We start from the raw sequence: 19595 nt of genomic DNA, 5'->3' as shown, positions 1-19595 counted from the left end.
AACTACGTTTTATGGAAGATATTGCTGTATAACATTTAACAACATGAGTAGAGGTTTCTGTACACCTAAAATACTGAAGTTGAAGTTACTTAACGTATTTATTATTTTTGAAACATTACAATACACATCAAATACTAAACATGAAATGTATAGTACATACCAATACATTGTACAAAGGAAAATATACAGTACATACAAAGAGGAAAGTCTTCATTAAACATAAACATTTTATTGGGTGTTCTAATTCAGCAACCACAAAATATGTGCCCATATTTAATTATCTCTGACTTCATCAACCAAAAGATCAATTTTGATATTTAACATGACATACTCAGAAAGAAAAACACATTGTCTGCCTTATACAACTTTTGTTGGTCATCTTTGAATATCATCCAAGTTTTGTAGATGGACAATTTTGCTATTATTAGTATAAGGTTTACACTAGGCTATATATTTCACTATGGGGTGTGTTAAGACCCAGAATGATATTTGGCTATTTCTGTGTAAATTTCACTTTGAACAGAGACAAGATAAGGGCAGCAACTTGAGTTGACTGCTAAAGTTTCAAATGTCGCATAAGACTGATCCAGATCCTGAATGTTTTCCTATTTGACCATGGCTGTCCTCTGTCTCCTGCTATCTGTATATTTTGCGCAGTCTATCTCTGCTCACACTGTTGCGTCGGCGTGTTGGCCATGTGTTGCACTGGAACCAGACACCGCAAAGACTTCAGCGTACGAACTGCGCATGCGTGAGTGGCAATAACTCTCCTTACCAGCAGGCGGCGGTAGTGTGTATTCATCATTCAAAACAGGCAACAACCGGAAAACAGAGAAGAAGAACAGACTACGTTGATATTGTCACTACCCGATCCGTCCCCCTGCCCGATCGGTACTGCGCATGTGCGAGATGGTCCGCCATATTGGACAACTCCGGACGGCAACCCAAGATGGACACTTGACACTGTGGCTTTTAGCAAAACTCAAAAACTTGAGAGAGATGAGTTATTGTTATTACAACGTGACTTCACTATTATTTAACAACTCTTTTTATTGGGTTATTTTATTTGGGGTTAAGTACATTGTCAGAATAAGTGAGAAATGGATTTAACTTCTGTTAGACAGCTATCATACTGAATACATATTTACTGTGAATGTATGCAAACATTATGGCATATGGCTGTCCAACAGAAGTTAAATTCATTTCTCACTTATTCTGACAATGTACTTAACCCCAAATAAAAGAATAAAAAGAACAGACTGAGTTCATCTATCGGGAAATGATCGTATAGAGGCGATTACACGGAGCCGTTTGACCCCCCAGAGCGTTTCGTTTGAGCTGGAGCCATGAACACCCCCCTCTCCCGAAATAAAAAACTATTCAAATTTTAAAAAGTGCGCCAGTGCCATAGTTTCCATTATAAACGGCGAATGTTGTCGTAGTCGACAACTTTAAAGCTTCAAATAAGCCTTTAAAAAATATATATTACATCTGATGTGTGCAACTTGCATGAAACCGGGCTAAGTTTGCTAGCACGATAACGAGCTAGTTAGCCAGCTACTCTGTCGGCTAATGTTAGCTAACTTAGCCTTACATTTTTAATAACCAAATACTGACTTCAGCTCACAAGCTAATAGGAATGTAACAAGTTAACCAAGCACATAAACATACTCACATTAGGGCTGTAATGGTATCCGTATTCGTCCCGTACCGTCACGGTTCGGACGTCACGGTTCGGACGTCACGGTTCGGCACATGCAGTCACACGGCGAATACGCCTTTTTTTTTACGAGTGGGAAAAAAGTAATTCAGGGCAGTATCCACTACACTATATATAATCCAGGGGGCGGTATTGCGCCTAAAAGCTGTTTGCCAGCCGCCCTTAAACAACAAATGAAGAACAAGAAGAAACACAACAACAAAACGAACTAAATACAAGAAGAAGAAAAGTTAGTATGGTGAGTTCAGATAACACACAGGAGCTAGAACCCACCTGCTTCTTTTAAATCAGCTGTGTGGGAACATTTCGGGTTCCCTGTGGACTACAATAACGATGAAGTGCGCGAGTGGTGGATCGGACGAGGACGGTGTGTCGGCGTTGTTCTACAGCGGTGCGGTATGATAATGGCAACACACGCCAAACATGCTAAATCATATCAGAAGGCATCACCCAGATTTGCCAATCACCGGAGCCCGGCAAAAGACAACAGCAGTTCAACAGCTGATCCCCGCTGTTTTTAAGAAGCCAATAGACATGAGAGCCGTGAAACCAAAATAAATAACGGAAGCTTTTGGCATATGTTTTTAAACGACTTTGCGCTCTTGAAACACTTTCTTATTATTTATGATGTAATATTTTCAAGACATTCTTTTTAGTTTTACAGCTTGATGAAACCTTTTTGTTTGACATCAGCCATTATAGATAATATGGCCATCTGAGTGTGTGGTACTGTTTGTGGTTTGTTTTTAACTGTTTAATACAGTTAATTATTCAAAATGTCAGAGTTCTTTATTTTTAAACTGAAACTTGCACTACTGTTCAAACATAAATAACAACAAACCTGGAATTATGCATTTGGGGCTTTTTTTTGCTTTTTTGTTGTTGTACCGAACCGTGACCTCCAAACCGAGGTACGAACCGAACCGTGACTTCTGTGAACCGTTACACCCCTAACTCACATTGATGAATATTCAAATGAAATGGTCGACCAAGCAGTCTTCAAGTTCCACTCAAATGTCAACCTTCTGAGTGGACTGTCCGTGCTTGTCTGTGGGGGCAATGTGCGCGGGAAATACTCTCCCCTGACGTCACCCACAGTTAACTCGCATTTCCCATGTACATTTTAATAGCTTTAACAGGTTGTACAGTCAATACAATAATTTAGGTAATATTTACTTAGTGCTATTGTTAAAATTCACTTCTCAAAATGAAGATTCAAAATTACATAGAAACACAAGTAACACATTAAATAAAAGGAGACATTTTGAGTAAAATTACTGAAATAGTAATGTATTGTAGAATTTAAAAATATAATCAAAGTAATATTGACAAAGCCAAAAAGTCCTTTTTTTCAGTGCAGCAGCTTCTACTGAAGCCTTCCGAGTAAATCGCCAGAACTCCGACACCTCCTCATCTCCACCGCTATCCCATGTTTTATTTTGTGTTGCCATAAGTTAGTCTCTCTGCGTTTCTGCGCTGGGCTAATGCTAATGCTAATAATGCTAATGCGAGGATAATAAAATGGCGGCTTCACAAAACGTTTTGGGAGTTTTACGAGGCGTGGTTTGCAATTCGCCCAGCCAATCAGAAATAGGAACCTTTTCTCCCACGAAAGTCCCTGCTCTCTAGCAGGGACGGAAAAGGGGGTGAAAAGGTTCTCATTAACAAATTTTTGTACCGGCTCTTTTTGGTGTGAACGCGACAAAAGAGTTCTCATGAACTAAGTTCTCATGAACCTTTGTGGGAAAAGTACTGCAGTGTGAATGCGCCTAATAATATTAATTCAAATCAAATTTAGACAGAAGAAACAGACAGTGTACCAATAACTGATGTGTTGCACTCTTAAACGTGTATTTTGCAATGGTAGGTTGAACTTAATTATTTTCAAAATACCATATGTTCTATATAAGAGTCCAATAAAAAAAGGATATTGTATCATATCTGTTCATCTCCCCAATAATTGAATCCAGCTTGTTGTATTGACTTTTATCAAAGCTTCAATGAACAGAACACAGACACAAGAGGACAACATATCTCTTCTTAAAGTAAATACAAATGCCTTAGGTTCCTTGCTGTTTCCAAATGAGAGCACTTTCCATTTTTCTTATTTCCTCCGAGAAACGTCTGTTGAATCTTAAAATCAAGGACGAACTTTAATCAATACTTGGGATCAATGTGGGCACCATATAATTGCAACAGGGCCCTACTAGGACAGTACAAATGCCTCCCTTGAGTTTTGCTTCGAACATAAAAATGTTGACAACAAGAGACCGTCTAACATCAGTGGGCTCCTTTTCCCCTTTAGATGTAAGTTAACACTTGACCTTTTCAGGCGACGCCTCTTCGCCTTTGTGGTTTGGCCTCATCTGAAATTGAAAGGGACATAGTTAAGAATGAAGCCAAGGGAGTTCTTTCACCTTCTGAAGAAAAAATGAATCATATGTTACATTGTGTGAAGATCTTCTCTGGTTAAGTAAAACCTTGTATTTGGGCTATTTTGGTGTTTTTTTAATATGATTGTGAGGATTTCACACAACTGAAGATAATCCCGACCCCTACCCCAGTTTGCAGTAAACATTGGAAGGCACTACAAACTTTGCAAATAAACGATAATGCAGTTTTGAAAGAAATGACATGGAACTTGTCTGCACAAGATAACATTATAGGACTGGGTGCAGGAAAAGAAAACGCTGTTATATGCTATGACAAATCTTATTTTGGTGAATGGGAAAGAGGCCTATGAATCAGTGTGGTCGGTAGTACACATATACCATGAAAAATGGATGAGTTCTACCTCCCGAGACTAAAATTAGACAGGAACCTAATATGGCAAGTGTCCTTCAAGTAACACTGTGATTTATAAGCAACAACAAGACACACAGGGTGGGAAAAATCTGCTATTAAAATGGAAACCTAAGCAGCCATTGAGATGAAGCATTGGCATCTTTTCAAGCAATCATTTCACAAATATGATTATTCTGTGACTGTTGTTCAATGACAACAGTGACGTAGAATACACAATGGCAGAAAGGGATAAACGTACAATGTACTATGAATATGACATTTTCCGTTTTGCAAGCTTTAAATGTGAGTGTGTGCATGTTAATGTTTTTGGAAATATACTTAAACAAGTTAACTAATTAATTAATACGGAAAGACCTTAACGGACTTTTTTTTCATTCCTTTAAAAGCACCTGTGGGCAAAAGCCAATAATGAGTTGCTTACATTGAAAAGTGCGGGCTAAATGGCTTGTGAATAAATCAAATTGTTTAGGTAATGTGTGCATTGATGCAAATTAGAAGCTCACAAAGTGACCTGAAACGTCTTTTTTTTTTGGCTGACCATAAAGTGCTTGTTATTAGTCATCTAGAATTAGGTGTCCAGGTTAGGGTTAGGGTTGAGAAAAGAGCCACAATGCTTATAAGACCATTCACGCTAAGTGCATTTGGTCAGTTCTCTAAAAGGCTGCATCAGCTCTAGATTTTTAAACCTATTTTTCTGGTAAAGTCTTAAATACTCGAAAGTATGAGATAACATGACAATTAAATGACCAGACGTCAATACTGCTTGATTTCTAATGGCCATTTGTTGGCATTCTGACATTAACTTTAATTGGTCTGGATTGCATTACTTAATAGCTCTCCTTTTAGCTCTGTTTTTGACTCCACCAAGTTCTGATGGATATATTCAACCTAATATTGCAGTGCGCTTACATTGAATGTAGTGGAATGCCTGGTGCGTTTCATGCAGGGGCTGATAGGGATGTGGTTAACCTGTTGCGAACGTCTTCCTTTTTTTTGTCCTGGTAAGTGTTTTCACCAAGGCCAACGCATTCACATCTTCCTAGAATGGTCCCATTGCCGGGGCTTGGAAAGTCTTTCTTTCATTTGTAGTGTGTTCATGAGCTTTAAGTCATAATGTGATAGGGAGGCCTATATTATTGCTTTCACTGCTCAGATTAAATGTAATGTTTGCGTGTCAACTCATAGCAAAGGAAGTAAATAAGTTAAAATATGCAAACCAAATGTTGCAAAAATTGCACAAATCTAGCAAATGTTTATGTAATAGAAATTTGGGATCCGCTCCCATTTTTTATTGGGTTCTTTCTTGGCCCATTCTACACCCTTCCATTATGTTTCATGAAAATTGTGCCAGTAGTTTTTCTGCGTACAGACAAACAGGCAAACCAAGCAAAAATATAACCATCTTTGCTGGGATAAAAATAACGTATATGCTTCAGAGAGCTAAGAACTGCATAGCACATAAGTCTCTGTGGGGTTGTTACTACAAGTGACACCTTTCACATCATACATGACATGGTCATTTGATCTATTATAAATCTGAAAGCATTTGATTCCGACTTGCTATGTTGAAAGTGTCACAGAAAAGTCATACATTCTAAAGCAGTGAGATTGCCTCCACATAAAAGTGACCTCGGTGCTTATTCAGATTTGAGCACATGAAGATTCACCATATGTAACGAAAACCACATTCAAAAGGAGCTTACATTTGAATTGAAACAGACAATAAATGAAAATATGGCACATGCTGCTGTGATATAATTCCTCTGGTGGAGCAGCGTTATGTTCACATTATTCATGTCTTAACAGCATGGAGGCTCGGTTACAGAATGTTTGTGCTTTTTATTTCAGTTCTGGTGGCTCGAGTTTAGAAGCACTATGCAGTCCCTCCCTGCGTCTATCACTATGAGCAAACACTGACTAAGTATTAACAGGACTAAATCCAGAGACTGCAGGGTAAAGCAACCTCCCTGGTGAGCCCGCAGCACAGCAGACGAACAACAAGCCACATGGTGGAAGACAGGATACGCTGCTGATGGCTCAACAAGGCAGCGCTTCAGAGGAAACATGGCCAGTGGTGCAGAAAGGAGCTGCTTAATTGGCAGAGTTTGAATGCACAAGCACTAATTAGCCGCGAGGAACAAGATTCTACTTCCGATTCCCAACAGCATTCTGAAAAAGACATTTCGCAGGGTGGTCAGTAAGCAGAGTTCTATTATTCCCAGAATATAAATTTGGTTGGCATTTGTTATGCATACACAGTGAATTGTCATTAACCAGAGCACAAGCACAGAACTAAATATTAGGGATGCTTGTGCTTTTGCACAATCCACATCTCAATAGTCTCACATCTTGAAAGACATGCAGTTCTCATTCTCTACATCCTCTGTGTAATGGTATGGACATAATTAAAAAGGGCAATCAACAGGGATTTGCTTTGTTCCATCAGACGACTGTATGAATATAATATGTAACTGTTATGTTTCGTTAATGCAGCGTATCACAACCAACAAGGTTCCCTTTTGAATAAGCATCAAATCACGTGTAAGACACCGCTAGTGAATCGTAAACACAGTTTGCACGCATGTTCCTTTGCACAACAACACGCAGACGCAAAATTGATGATTAGTTTTAACGATGTTTCCTTTCAGGTAAATTATCATGCAGAGTATGTCATGTTATATGCTCAAACTGCAGCAAGTATTGCCTACATGTGAACCCTCTCATGTGAAATAATTCCATTATTCATGTCAGTATTATATCTGGAAATGAGCAAAGGCCCATGATAAATATTTCAAGAGAAAAAAGCAGGAAGAATGAATACTGTGCACTTAATACCAATATAGTGACAAATTAAATTTAAAATAAATACATGGTTCTTTTGTCCTATAACTGAATAAACAATTGTGGTAATGAGTAAGATTTATGTTGAGAAAAATAACAATGGCTTTTTCCAAAGAGGCGGAGTGTAAATTATTTGCATCCATGTAAGTGAACTCAAAGCCTGATATTGGGGAGACTGTGCAAAGACAAAGGAGGATTTATAATAGAGATTGTTATGCACAGTCAGCACACAAAAGCCTTTAATGTTGCATACCCTGACCACATATATTTTTTGCTAAAACATTAGCTTAAACCACACATATTTGGCTATGATAATAACGTTAGCTTAAACCACACATATTGTGTTAACTATGCTAATAACGTTATCTTAAACCACACATATTATGTTAACTTTGCTAATAACATTAGCTTAAACCACACATATTTGGCTATGATAATAACGTTAGCTTAAACCACACATGTGTGTTGACTTTGCTAATAACGTTATCTTAAACCCCACATATTGGGGTAACTTTGAAAAAAAGTTAGCTTTGACAATGCGGCACTGGCTCAGTCTGTAGGGAAATGGCCTTGGAACCAAAGGGTCGCCGGTTTTTGTTGAGTGTGAACTGATAGCTGGAGGGATGCCAGTTCACCTCCTGGGCACTGCCGAGGTGCTCTTCAGCAAGGCCGAACCCCTAACTGCTCCCTGGTGCCAGACTGGCAGCCTCTTTGCTCTGGCACCACAAATATTAGGCTTAATTTGCTAATAACATTAGCTTAAACCACACATTTTAGGCTAACTTTGCTTATAACGTTAGCTTAAACCACACATATTGGGGCTTGCTAATAACGTTAGCTTAAAGTTGTGGTATTGCAGATGCTGCTTCTCACAAAGATACAACACAAAGCATTGATTTAATGGACATCGGAGAGAAACATAAAAGTGTCAGGCCCAAATTCTGTCAATAAAAGTCATTATTAATTCATACATAATTATATGGCGATCAATGCTGTAATTTGGCGTAATTTAAAATATTAATTGTAACAGTTCAATTAAGTCCTCCTCAGTTTCAAATACATTTGTTCTGCTCCTGTCACAGGCAGCAGATGTTAAAAGTGGGGTGATAATGAACAGGGTTTTAATAGTGCTCATCTTCACAGATTAAAACCAACAATTGCACCGCAGCGTTGCTTGAGATCTCCTTGGAAGAGTTGGAATCACTCTCTCAAGCTTTACTCGGTTAAATTCACATTCGAAATCAGAGTCAAGTCGTGCAAACAAGGGTTTTATCTAATCTCGTCGGCATGGCTTTCCTCATTGCTTCGTGTATTTCTGCTCTATCTCATACGCCGCTCTCTTTATTCTTCCCTCTCCCTGACTCTAACAGTGACTCATGCATGCATCAGCCTATACAGCTCCGTTTTCAGCTGTCAGATATTCTACAGTTTCACTGACTCTAATCCAATTCAGAACCAAATCCCAAAACGCTCAATCCTGTAGGCTGCCCTTCTCAATGACCCTCTCTCACCATTACCATTTACCCAGAGTTCTGCTGGATCTTGAATGTTTTCAATCTTGGCCATGACACGGTTGGAGTGTTTCTAAAAATATGCCTGGGGTCCAAGGTAGTCGAGAAATTATATTTATATGGCCCAATATAACAAATTTGCCTCAGGGTGTTTTACATTCTGTGAGCACCCTGTGTCCATTACAGAATGTATACATTTCGTTTTTTCAAGCAAATTGATTAGAGGGGTGCCTTTTTAGAATGTTTAAAACCCAGAAATTATTCAATTAGTTAGCATTTTACAACTTCCGGTTCCCTCTTCTTCAAGCTGGCCTTTTGGTTTGTGTTTTTCGTAAAACTCTCTATGGGAGGATTATTGTGTAATTTAATCCAGCAGACACTCAACAATTGAGCCAAGATAGGCTGATATTGCTTTTTGACATTACTTAAAAATACACCAAATACATTATAAAGGTATTTTCAAACCCATATGAGTGTCTGTATGAGTAGAATTCTCAAAAAAAACATAATCTCAACTGATATTCTTTTGAAAATGTATGTAATAATAGCTAATGTAAATTTGTTTTACTGCAGTTCACTGAGCTTCCCCTGAAACTGCTTGAAGCCCTCCTGGGGATGCCTGCCTCACACATTGAAAACATCTGTCACATCTATAAATAATTCATACAAAGTTGAAAGTTCCATCAATATATGTTGCCAACATAAAATATAACAAGAACTGTCTCACCTTTACCCCTATAAAGTTGATATTGCACGCATCCTTTAATATTATCTCATCTTACACAAAGTGAGTGACATTAGCTCATAGGTATTTCTGTCCATCGAGAGAATATAAGACTGGGAGGAGAGGGAAATATATAGTTTGCTCATAGTGTAGTGCATTGATGACATCCTGTATTTTTGTCAGCCGATCAAAAAGATAAATAAAAAATAAGCTCTGTGGCAAACACACATTTATGATACCTACACATTTGGTTCAGCAGGATATTCTCCACTTATTAACATCACTTTGGGATTTTTAAAGTGGTTATGCAAAAGGCAGAAGTAGAAAGCTAGTTAAGCTATTAAACTACATCACGTTGCATGGCTGCGTGTCACCACCGCTAAGCTAAAGGCGGCTAATAGGTTTAGTAGTGTTAGTAGTTTAGTAGGTTTAATAGGTTTAGCGTGATGAGGTTTAGTAGTTTTATGTAGTCACTTTTCAGCAACTGTTGTTTTCATGACAAATAGAATATTCAGACATTTGCAAGTGGGGTAATTACTGACATATTTTAAGTGGTTGAACAAAACATGAAAAGGAGTCATTCCTGCACCACTCCAAAGCAACATTCTACACTTTGTTCACCGGCTACATTCTAAGTGAATATGCTAGCTTGCACCGTGTAGTGCCAGACAGGTAGCACACAGTGGGTTAGTGAGCACTGACATGTCCTTTTATACAGGAAGTTAGATAATATGAATTACTATGAGCAAAACCTTTCATATTACACACAGTATTTGCCTTTATTGTCCAAAATAATATTGGTTCAGCTCTCAAAAGTCATTGTTAATACCTGCAAATGTGCCATTAAATGTAATTTCCTGGTTTAATGACCACAAACCAATGAGATCACAGAGTACAAATTGGTCTTTCTTGGTCCCTTATTGTTTATTACATTTGGAACAACCTTTCCATTAAAGCTGAACGCACTGCTTTATTTCTCCCTACTCCCTAACAATTGAATTAGATGTTTACATTGCATTTAGCTGACGCTTTTATCCATAGCGACTTACAATAAGTCCGTTCGACCAACAAGATACAAACTTGAAGAAAACAGAATCATATAAGTACATCAGGCTTCATAGAGCAAAAACATTTCAAGTGCTACTCAACTGGCTTTAGGTAAGCCAGCCCTTTATTAGTATATAAGTGCTTTGTTAGCAATTCTATCGCTCGAAGTGGAGTCGAAAGAGATGAGCTTTCAGTCTGCGCCGGAAGATGTGCAAGATTTCCACCTGCTTTTCACCCCTCCTTAATCTGCCATTCCCAGAGAGATTGTTTTAGCTCTGTTTAGCTGGAAAAACCGAAACCTCGTTAAACAAATCTCTAGCAAACTCTGAACAGGTGCTACACAAAAGAAAATATAATCTGCAGAAGCCACCGTTCTTTGCCAGCTAGCTATGTTTATGGATTTTCTTTTCACTTACACACATTGTCAAACCTTTTCTTCTTGGATGTTTTCTTTCATTATGGATTCTTTGAAACACCATTCTGCCATAAAGGATCACATACTATCATATCATAAAACAGTCTGTCAACCCCTATCAGCTGTGCATTCAGGCATTCTGTGGTGGGAGAAAATGTCTTATAGGCAAATAATGAAAACCTGAAAAAAAGAAAAGGGTTCTGTATGCCAGGATGGATTGGGACATCAAACAGACTGCTGGTCTCAAGCAGAATCAAAGCTACACCATTGTTCAAGGCGGTGCTGAAATAATATTTTAATCCATCACCATGATTTATAGTCTTGGGGAATCATCTTTATTTGATCAGTTTCTGCACTGACACCTGTTGATCATGAAATGCTGAACATGTTTTAAGAGGAGCTCTACATCTCTGTAAAAACAAATCCATTTGTGTCTGTAAGAGAACTCTTGGTCTTTTAGGATTTCCCACCAGAAAAAGCAAAAGAAACAAGGATAGGTTTTTTTCCTGGGTTTTTTCTGATATGAGCATAAATATGTTACAGAGAGGTTACACCAACTCTCTTGAGCAGAGCCGTGGTGAGAATTCATGTTTCCTGACACACAACTCTCCGACAGATCACCAAGACCAGTTCCCCCACCAGACAACTGGACTGTAATTATTGAACAGGGAGGCAGCGAGGCAGCGAGGCACAGAGGCTGACGGGTAAATACAAAAAGACAGAATGGGGCTTGTGGACGGATAACAAGGTAGACAGACAGAGATAGTTACCAGAGGCACAGATGGATGGGCAACAAGACAGCTCGACAAATAACGAGGCGTCCAGAATGACAGATTGGAAACACCTTAAACTAGCCTGCTATACACTGAATTTCCAAGGATGTATTCAATTTGTTAGTTTCTCAATGCGCAGACTAATAATATGAACACATGTCACGCTCCTGGCTATCTCTTCCCATTTCCCATTAATGTGATTGGCAGACTACAGAGCGGATGGGAGTAAGGGTTTGTAGTTGCTGTGGCAACGGCCTGCTCTTTGTTAAAGGCTACATTCCTGGCATCTGATGTTTCTGCGCTGCGATCGATAGAAAAGCCAGCCTGCAGGGACTGATGAGCGGACTGCAGCTTTCGCCAGGCCAGACAGGACCGGGGAGGGAAAAGGAGTTAGGTGGAAGATGTATGAACAGGAGGACGGAGAGATGAAACAGCGATAGGAAGAAAGAGGGGAGATATGGAGATGCGTGCTGTGCTGCCGCGGAGGGGTGTGTGTGCTCTCCTTCTGCCTCATCTCAGCTATGTTACGAATGCCACTCACCTCACTATCAAAGTAAGGTATGTGTCTGTCTGTGCGCTCATCATCGGCTTACCTTGGCTGCATTTTGCTTTGCAGTGATTGACAGAGCTCTGAAGGCAGTCAAAAGCTTTTTCGCCTTTATGATGTGCATTCAGATATCCAATCAAAGAGAGCCGTGAGCTGAATGCAGACACTACTGGTGATGAGGCAATTATGATCAGTCTAACTGTCTACACAGCCATCTGTCAATTCAACAACCTGTGGCTGTTAGAGGTGTTTTTCTGTCAAGGTCTGTGTCTTTTCAAGCTGTTAGGAGACATGAGTCTCGGAGAACATAAGGCTTTACAGTTGAACCATGCCTCCCTCCTGTAATTAACCCTGTCGTTATCTTCTCTTCCCGTAACACCCCTGTGTATTGAGACTGGCATTGGAGAACATGAACGAAATGTAATGGAGAAAGAAAACCCTCACAAATCAATCAAACAAACAACCCACCATTTCTTTCCTACAATCCTAGCAAACTTTTTTCTAAAATACCGTACAACTTATAAAGACAAAACAATAGGTGTCAAAAAAAAAAAAAAAAGCTGAGACATTTCAGGTATAAAGGTAACACTTCAAAATGCAACGACTGAGATATTCAAAAAAGCAGTCATTTGCAATTCCAAACAGAAACAGATCATTAAAGCAATGAAGCAAATAGAAAACAGCTGTGGGGATTATGTAGATGTGTTATTTCCCATGATCCTTGTGCTCATTGCTTGGTGTTATATGGATCTTTAAAACGTAGATATTATGCATTCTCTACATAGAAATGATGTACATTTAAATGGCAGAATTTAGTAGCTATAGAAATCAGTGTACTCAATGTATCAATGAGGCTATAAAATGACTTGTTGAAGATAGTACATATTGTAAAAGAGATCGTTGATCTCAATGGGATTTGTACCTGGATAAATAAAGGCTACAAACAAACAAACTAACATATTGTTGCCATTCTGGGGTTATGTGAGCAATTACTGCTTGAAACTCATGGAGACGAACAAGCTGCCACATCATTATGTTGATTTTATTTTTTGGTTAAAACAATTGCAATCCAGTCCATTCAACACAACACCCCCCAGACACACACACTGTGTACAGTATACTCACCATTACCATTGACGCAAGTAATTCACATGCAGCAACACCTAATCCACATGGACATTTAGCCTCACTGCACTCTAACAAGGGGCATTTCTCGCCATCACGCTGAAGCATCGACCATCCGCGTGAAACATCCCCAGTTAGCCTGCAACCTTTTCTGTTAACACAGTGTTGTACGTTCACATTTCTCCGCAGATGAAATGTCTCTTGCTGTGTCTTACTGGGCTGCTGGTTTCATTGTATTATATCCACCTTGCCAGGAAAAGGGACAGTTCATCAAGGGAGAAAGTACATGGCAGTTTAAAGAGACCTAAAGGTTGAGCTTGTAAAAAGGCGGGGGGCAAAGAGCTGAAGTCCATGTGAGTGGGAGTAGTCTAACACATGTTCTTGTCTTCTGTCTTGCAGAGCTTGTCCGTGATGGTGCCTTGTATGGACAAAAAGCTGTGCCATGACAGAGGGCAACGCGGGTAAAAGAGACATGCGACACCCAGCCCTGAACCACTGCCACCTCTTCCTGGGCGGGGCCTTGCTGCTTCTGCTGGCCAGCCCGGCTCTGAGCTGCCCCGCCCGATGTGAGTGCTCTGCCCAAAGCAAGTCGGTTAGTTGCCACCGAAAGCGTCTGCCCACCATCCCTGAAGGCATCCCCATTGAGACGCGCGTCCTAGACCTCAGTAAGAACAAGCTACGTATCATCACGCCGGACAATTTCTCCTCATTCCAGCAGCTGGAGGACCTGGACCTAAGCGACAATCTTATCAGCGTGGTCGAGCCCGGCTCGTTTCGTTCACAGCTTGCTCTCCGCTCGCTCAACTTTCGCAGTAATTTAATTCAGCTGGTTCCTGCGGGCGTGTTGTCAGGCCTGACCAACCTCACCCGCCTTGACCTCAGCCACAACCGCCTGGTGGTTCTTCTGGATCATGCCTTTCAAGATCTGCGCACGATGGCGTCCCTAGAGGTGGGTGACAACGAACTGGTTTTCATCTCTCAGCGGGCCTTTACGGGCTTACTTGGACTCCAAAGTCTGACCCTGGAACGTTCCAATCTGACAGTGGTTCCTACTGATGCTCTGGCACATCTGCACAGCCTGGTTGAACTGCGCTTGCGCTACTTGAGCATTAGTTTTCTAAAGCCTTTTTCTTTTAAGAGGTTATCACGGCTCCGCCGACTAGAGATTGATTACTGGCCCTGGCTGGAAACACTGCCTCCCCTTTCACTGCATGGCCTCAACCTCACAATGTTGTGCATAACCAACACTAACCTGTCTGCCTTCCCCGGCGCGGCACTGCGCAACCTGCCCTACCTCACACATCTTAACCTGTCCTACAGCCGCATCCAGCACATCCATCATGGAGAGCTGGGCCCACTACCACACCTGGTGGAGCTCCACCTCCAAGGGGCTCAGCTGATTTCTATTGAGCCCTTTGCATTTGTCGGCCTTAAATCTTTGCAACTTCTGGATGTGTCACAGAACCGCCTGGACTCTCTGGAGAGTGGAGTGTTTGCCTCACCAGACAGCCTCCAGAGGCTCTGTCTGGGAGGAAACCCATTAATGTGCGACTGCAGATTGCTTTGGCTCCTCAATAGCCATAAGCCCCCCTCTCTGCAGATTCTGGACGTGCAGCCAGAGTGCAGCGGCCCTGAGCATCTCCTGGGGAAACCTCTCCGTGACCTCAAGGAGCCTCTGGTCTCCAGATACATGACCTGCACCAAACCACGGATTGGACCCAACACGACCCAGCTGCTGATGGCTGATGAGGGTCAGCCTGCCCGCCTGAACTGCAGGGCAGAGGGAGCACCTCGGCCCTCGGTGGTATGGATTTCACCTCACAGACGCTACATCACAACCAAGAGCATTGGCAGGGTGGAAGTCCAACCAGATGGTACCCTGGAGATCAAGGCAGCGGAACTGCATGACAGCGGGGTGTACTTGTGTATTGCCAGTAACCCTGCTGGCAATGCTAGCCTGTCTGCCTCTTTAGCTGTGAAGAGCCTGGGACTTGCGGACAGATCTCACTATACTAACAGGAGCTCAAACTATCTGTCAGACTCTAATAGCACATGGGGGAATGGGACAGTACTGTACAACATGACAGTCCCTATAGACCTTAAGACTATCATTATATCTACCGCGATGGGCTGCCTGTCTTTCTTAGGTGTGGTCATCTTCTGCTTCCTGATTCTGTTTATCTGGAGTCGAGGAAAAGGACGACATAAGAGCAACTTTGATATAGAGTATGTCCCTCGCAAGTCAAACGGGGCGGCAGCAGAAGTGACAGAAACAAGTGGCCCACGACGGGTAAACATGAAAATGATTTGAAAAAGATGCCGACTGATGCATATGATGGCATAGTCAACTGCAAAGTGCACACACATCAACTGACAAACACAAGTGGTGTACTGATATAGTGGGTGTCAATATGACAGTGATCTAGTGATAAAGTGGGCATGTGAATATAAAAGTGATATATGAAACCGTGGACGTGTTTATTTGAAATAATGTTCTCATACAGTACATTGAATATATACTATAACCAACATATCAATATGAGAGTGATATAGTGCTGCAATAGGCATGTGTTTCAGTGGTGATGTAATGAGTAATGATGTTGTCGACTCACCGTGACATCAAGGTGAAGAGGGGAGCCGCTGGGACTGACGGGACATCTTGTCGTGGCAATCATCGCTGCAACATGTCAGGACTAAATTGTGTAATACCCATCTTAGCTGCAGTATGAAAGGTGTGTTCATGTATGAGTGTGTGCGTGTATGTGCGAGTCCATCAGTGTGCGCATGTTGCATTTGTGCGTTTCTTTGTGCATGTGCACGCATTGCCTTTCTCGTTGGACGGAACAATGAAAAAGAATGATTGGGTCCAATGCATTTTCCCAGGCCTTTGTTCTTGTTCGGTCATTGTAACAACAGTATCGTCACTGTTGAGTTAAACAGAGGTCTATCTATGTTTGTATGCAAAATCACAGTTATTATATTGAAGAGAAATGATGCATCCATTTTGAAATAGGTCATTGTCCCCCTTGGAATGACTCAGATTTTTATAAACTCAAGGAAATCTTAAACACACTCACAGTAGTTACAATGTCGAGTCTGAGCTTTTTGTCTTTATCATAGTGCTCACTTACCAGCAACACTCGACTCTTTTCCTGAGAAATGGTAGTGGTCAGTGTTGTTATTACTCTGGAAAAGCTTCCAGCTACAGAAATGGGATGTTAAACCCATTTTATAACATTATAAATCATGGGCAGATTTTCCTGCCAGGAAAATCCCTTGATATGATATAAAAGAGTCGCTCGTCAGACACAATGGTGAAGATTTACTGGCCAGTGCCCTCTTTTGGTCAAGGTAAAGTTGAGCTTCGTAGATTTATGGGTTGAGTTTCCCCCCCTCTCACATTTTTCTTTAATCGCACCACTTCAAGCTAGTGTGGCCGGATTCTTCCCTAGGGCACCATGGGGTAGTGGGTATTTAATAGATGGCAATTTGAAAGTTGTAGTGGAATCTTGTATTGTTTAGTTCTTCTGTTGAAAATGTTTTAAATGTAAAAAAAAACACAAAAAAACAGTAAAACCAATTAAGGGCAATTATTTGTAATGCGGGGGCGTGGGTGTTAACTTGTGTGATCCTGTTGTGATAAAATGTTCAAGGTTGTATAATTGTTTTCATATGACAAATTTATGGGTATATTTTCAAAAGGAAATAAATCTTAATCATACCCCTAAAATTGGACTTCCAATGTTCTGACTTTACAAACATTTTTCCTTTTAAAATCCTTTTCTAGTCCAAATTCCTTTTCCCGAAGTTGATTTTCTTTTTAACCATTTTTTTAAATCATGTTAACAATTACATTTTGTGTCACAAGTTTCCCAAGCTTATTTTTGCTATGTTCATCATGTCATATAGTAAATATTCTGTTGTAACTACCAACACGTCTGTCCTTTTTACTCTACTTTAATATAACAGGGACAATTTGATTTGTATATTGCTTATTTCTTCTTGCTTTGTAGCAGCCTTACTTGACAGCCCAGCCTGCCTTCCGCCTTGTCTTCAAGATGAATGACAACCACTTTAGGAATTTGAATTTGTAAAATCTTATCTCAAATCTTATCATGCTTACATGCTCAACTAAGTTTATGGACATGCCCAACATTAGTCCTGCTGACATCAGCAAGTTAATATTGTCACCATGAGTATGTTAGTATGCTGACGTAAGCATGAAGTACTGCTGTGCATTATTAGTCCCTCAGAGAAGTGCTAGCTGCATGTGGTTCTCTGAAGGGTCAAAAGTGTACTGAACACTGTTAGCCATTAGCTTGGCTGTAGACTGTGGAAACAAAAGACTTCCTGTCTCAAAGAAAACCTCTCTGTTCACTTACAGTGTGGGCTATGTCTCTTGCTTTTGGCTTAAGTGGAGCATCTTCTCACACAGTAACAAAGTCATGACAGTTCTGACACATTCTTTATCGTGTTTTTTATATCAAAGTTGCTTATTAGCAAGTCCTGATTTGAGTGTGTATCACACTTCCATGTGGTCCAGATGGAAGTGGACTCCAAAGAGCTTTTTTGCTGTTCACACTGATCAGAAAACATAAAAACTGGGACACATTGAGGGAAATGTCACAATTGGGACTTTTGATTTAGCATCAAATGTATGTAGCCTAAATAGCCTATAAGAAAGTGAAACATAGGCCTACCACATAACAGGACCTGACACTTACAGTAGGCTGCAGCCACACGGAGACGATACGGGTCGTATCCGCTACAGTTCTCTATCATACAGATGGTTCGGCCACACGAGGCCGACAGGGAAACGCAGAAACGATAACGATAACGGGTCCCAAGGTGGTTAGATCTGCGGACACAACGCTCTTATTACGCCCTATACGATCATTTCCTGATAACGAAAATACTGACGGGCTGTCAGGAGAGGGGGAGGAAAAGAGAGACTCCGTATATTTTTCTTATATTATTATATAGAGTCGTTATTTGTTTTAAAGCTCAATAAATAACAAAGAAGACCTTTGACTGGTACTTTTATAATTTTGACCGGAAGATTTCAACTTTAACGGACATGTTGACCGGCGGAACAAAATTATAACGGAAACTCTGCCGCACGGTCCCCTCGTCCTTTGGAAGAGGCGGAGAGGTGGGTGTTTTTCATCTGCTGGTGGACTACCAGGGAGATTTACAGCAGGAGCACACGCTTGCCTCGGGGAGGGAGAAAAAGAGCCAGAGCCCTGGCCCCTGCCTCTCCCCACCTCTGCTGCTAAATCCACGAGAGGGGTCTGCCTGCAGACCTCCACTCTCAGGACAGTTCCGGTGCAGACCTCCACTCTTAGGACACCTCCACTGTCAGTACAGGAAGTGACAATTCTGGCGTGTGCTAGCTAATAGTGATGCTAATGATAGCTAATTCCTAATAGTAGTATGTGTGTCGTTTGTACAGTGCTACTTATATGTTATGTAAAGCATGCATACTTATATGTGTTTTATTTCTGTATTGTTACAGTTTTACAAAGTAAAAGAAGAACAGTAAAGTCAAGAAAGAAAACCTTGCATCTTTATTGGAGGACTTTTACATGTTAGCTAACTGTCTAGCTACGCATAGTTCAATCAATCTAAGTGATGACAAGTGATACTGTACTGATATTAACTACAATACAAGGTGTTCCTACACTCTAAACACAAATTCAGGCGACCTTTGGTTGCAAGATAAAAATGTGAGTAAATTGATTTAGATACACATTTGAAGTTGCAAACATTAATTTATAAGTTGTGTTGACGTAATAATGTTGGTAATTACATCAACTTAATATTGTGTGTAATTTGAACTCTGATTTCTGCGTTAATTGACTTAAAACTAAATTCAAGTTGTAGTAAGTAATGCAATTGGCTTGATAACTTAATTGTTCTACACCTTGAGTTAAGGATTTCAAGTCCACTCCCACTTAACATGCCTGGACAAGTTCCCACAGTTAAGACAAATAGAAATATACAAAGGACATTTTAAGGTGAGTGTCATCTTTTGTCTTTAAAATACAGCAGATAGCCTTGTAGTTGCACTGGATGGGCAAACTTAGC

General features: G+C 40.6%; 1 protein-coding gene across 2 annotated transcripts in view; it reads left to right on the top strand.

Annotated features, from left to right (window-relative positions):
• Positions 1-18333, top strand: part of lingo2b (leucine rich repeat and Ig domain containing 2b) — an 81016-nt gene extending 62683 nt beyond the window's left edge. For both annotated transcript variants that reach the window (XM_034110901.2, XM_071201632.1), the window contains one exon: positions 13908-18333. In XM_034110901.2, coding sequence (XP_033966792.1) covers positions 13951-15819 — 1869 coding nt within the window. In that variant the 5' untranslated portion in view covers positions 13908-13950 and the 3' untranslated portion in view covers positions 15820-18333. The remainder of the gene's footprint in view (positions 1-13907) is intronic.
• Positions 18334-19595: the final 1262 nt, after the last annotated feature.

The sequence above is a fragment of the Pseudochaenichthys georgianus genome, chromosome 22, assembly GCF_902827115.2.
Source record: "Pseudochaenichthys georgianus chromosome 22, fPseGeo1.2, whole genome shotgun sequence".
In the NCBI taxonomy this organism is placed as follows: domain Eukaryota; kingdom Metazoa; phylum Chordata; class Actinopteri; order Perciformes; family Channichthyidae; genus Pseudochaenichthys; species Pseudochaenichthys georgianus.
Note: the sequence above shows the minus strand (reverse complement) of the source record. Positions and strands in the feature narration are given on the sequence as shown.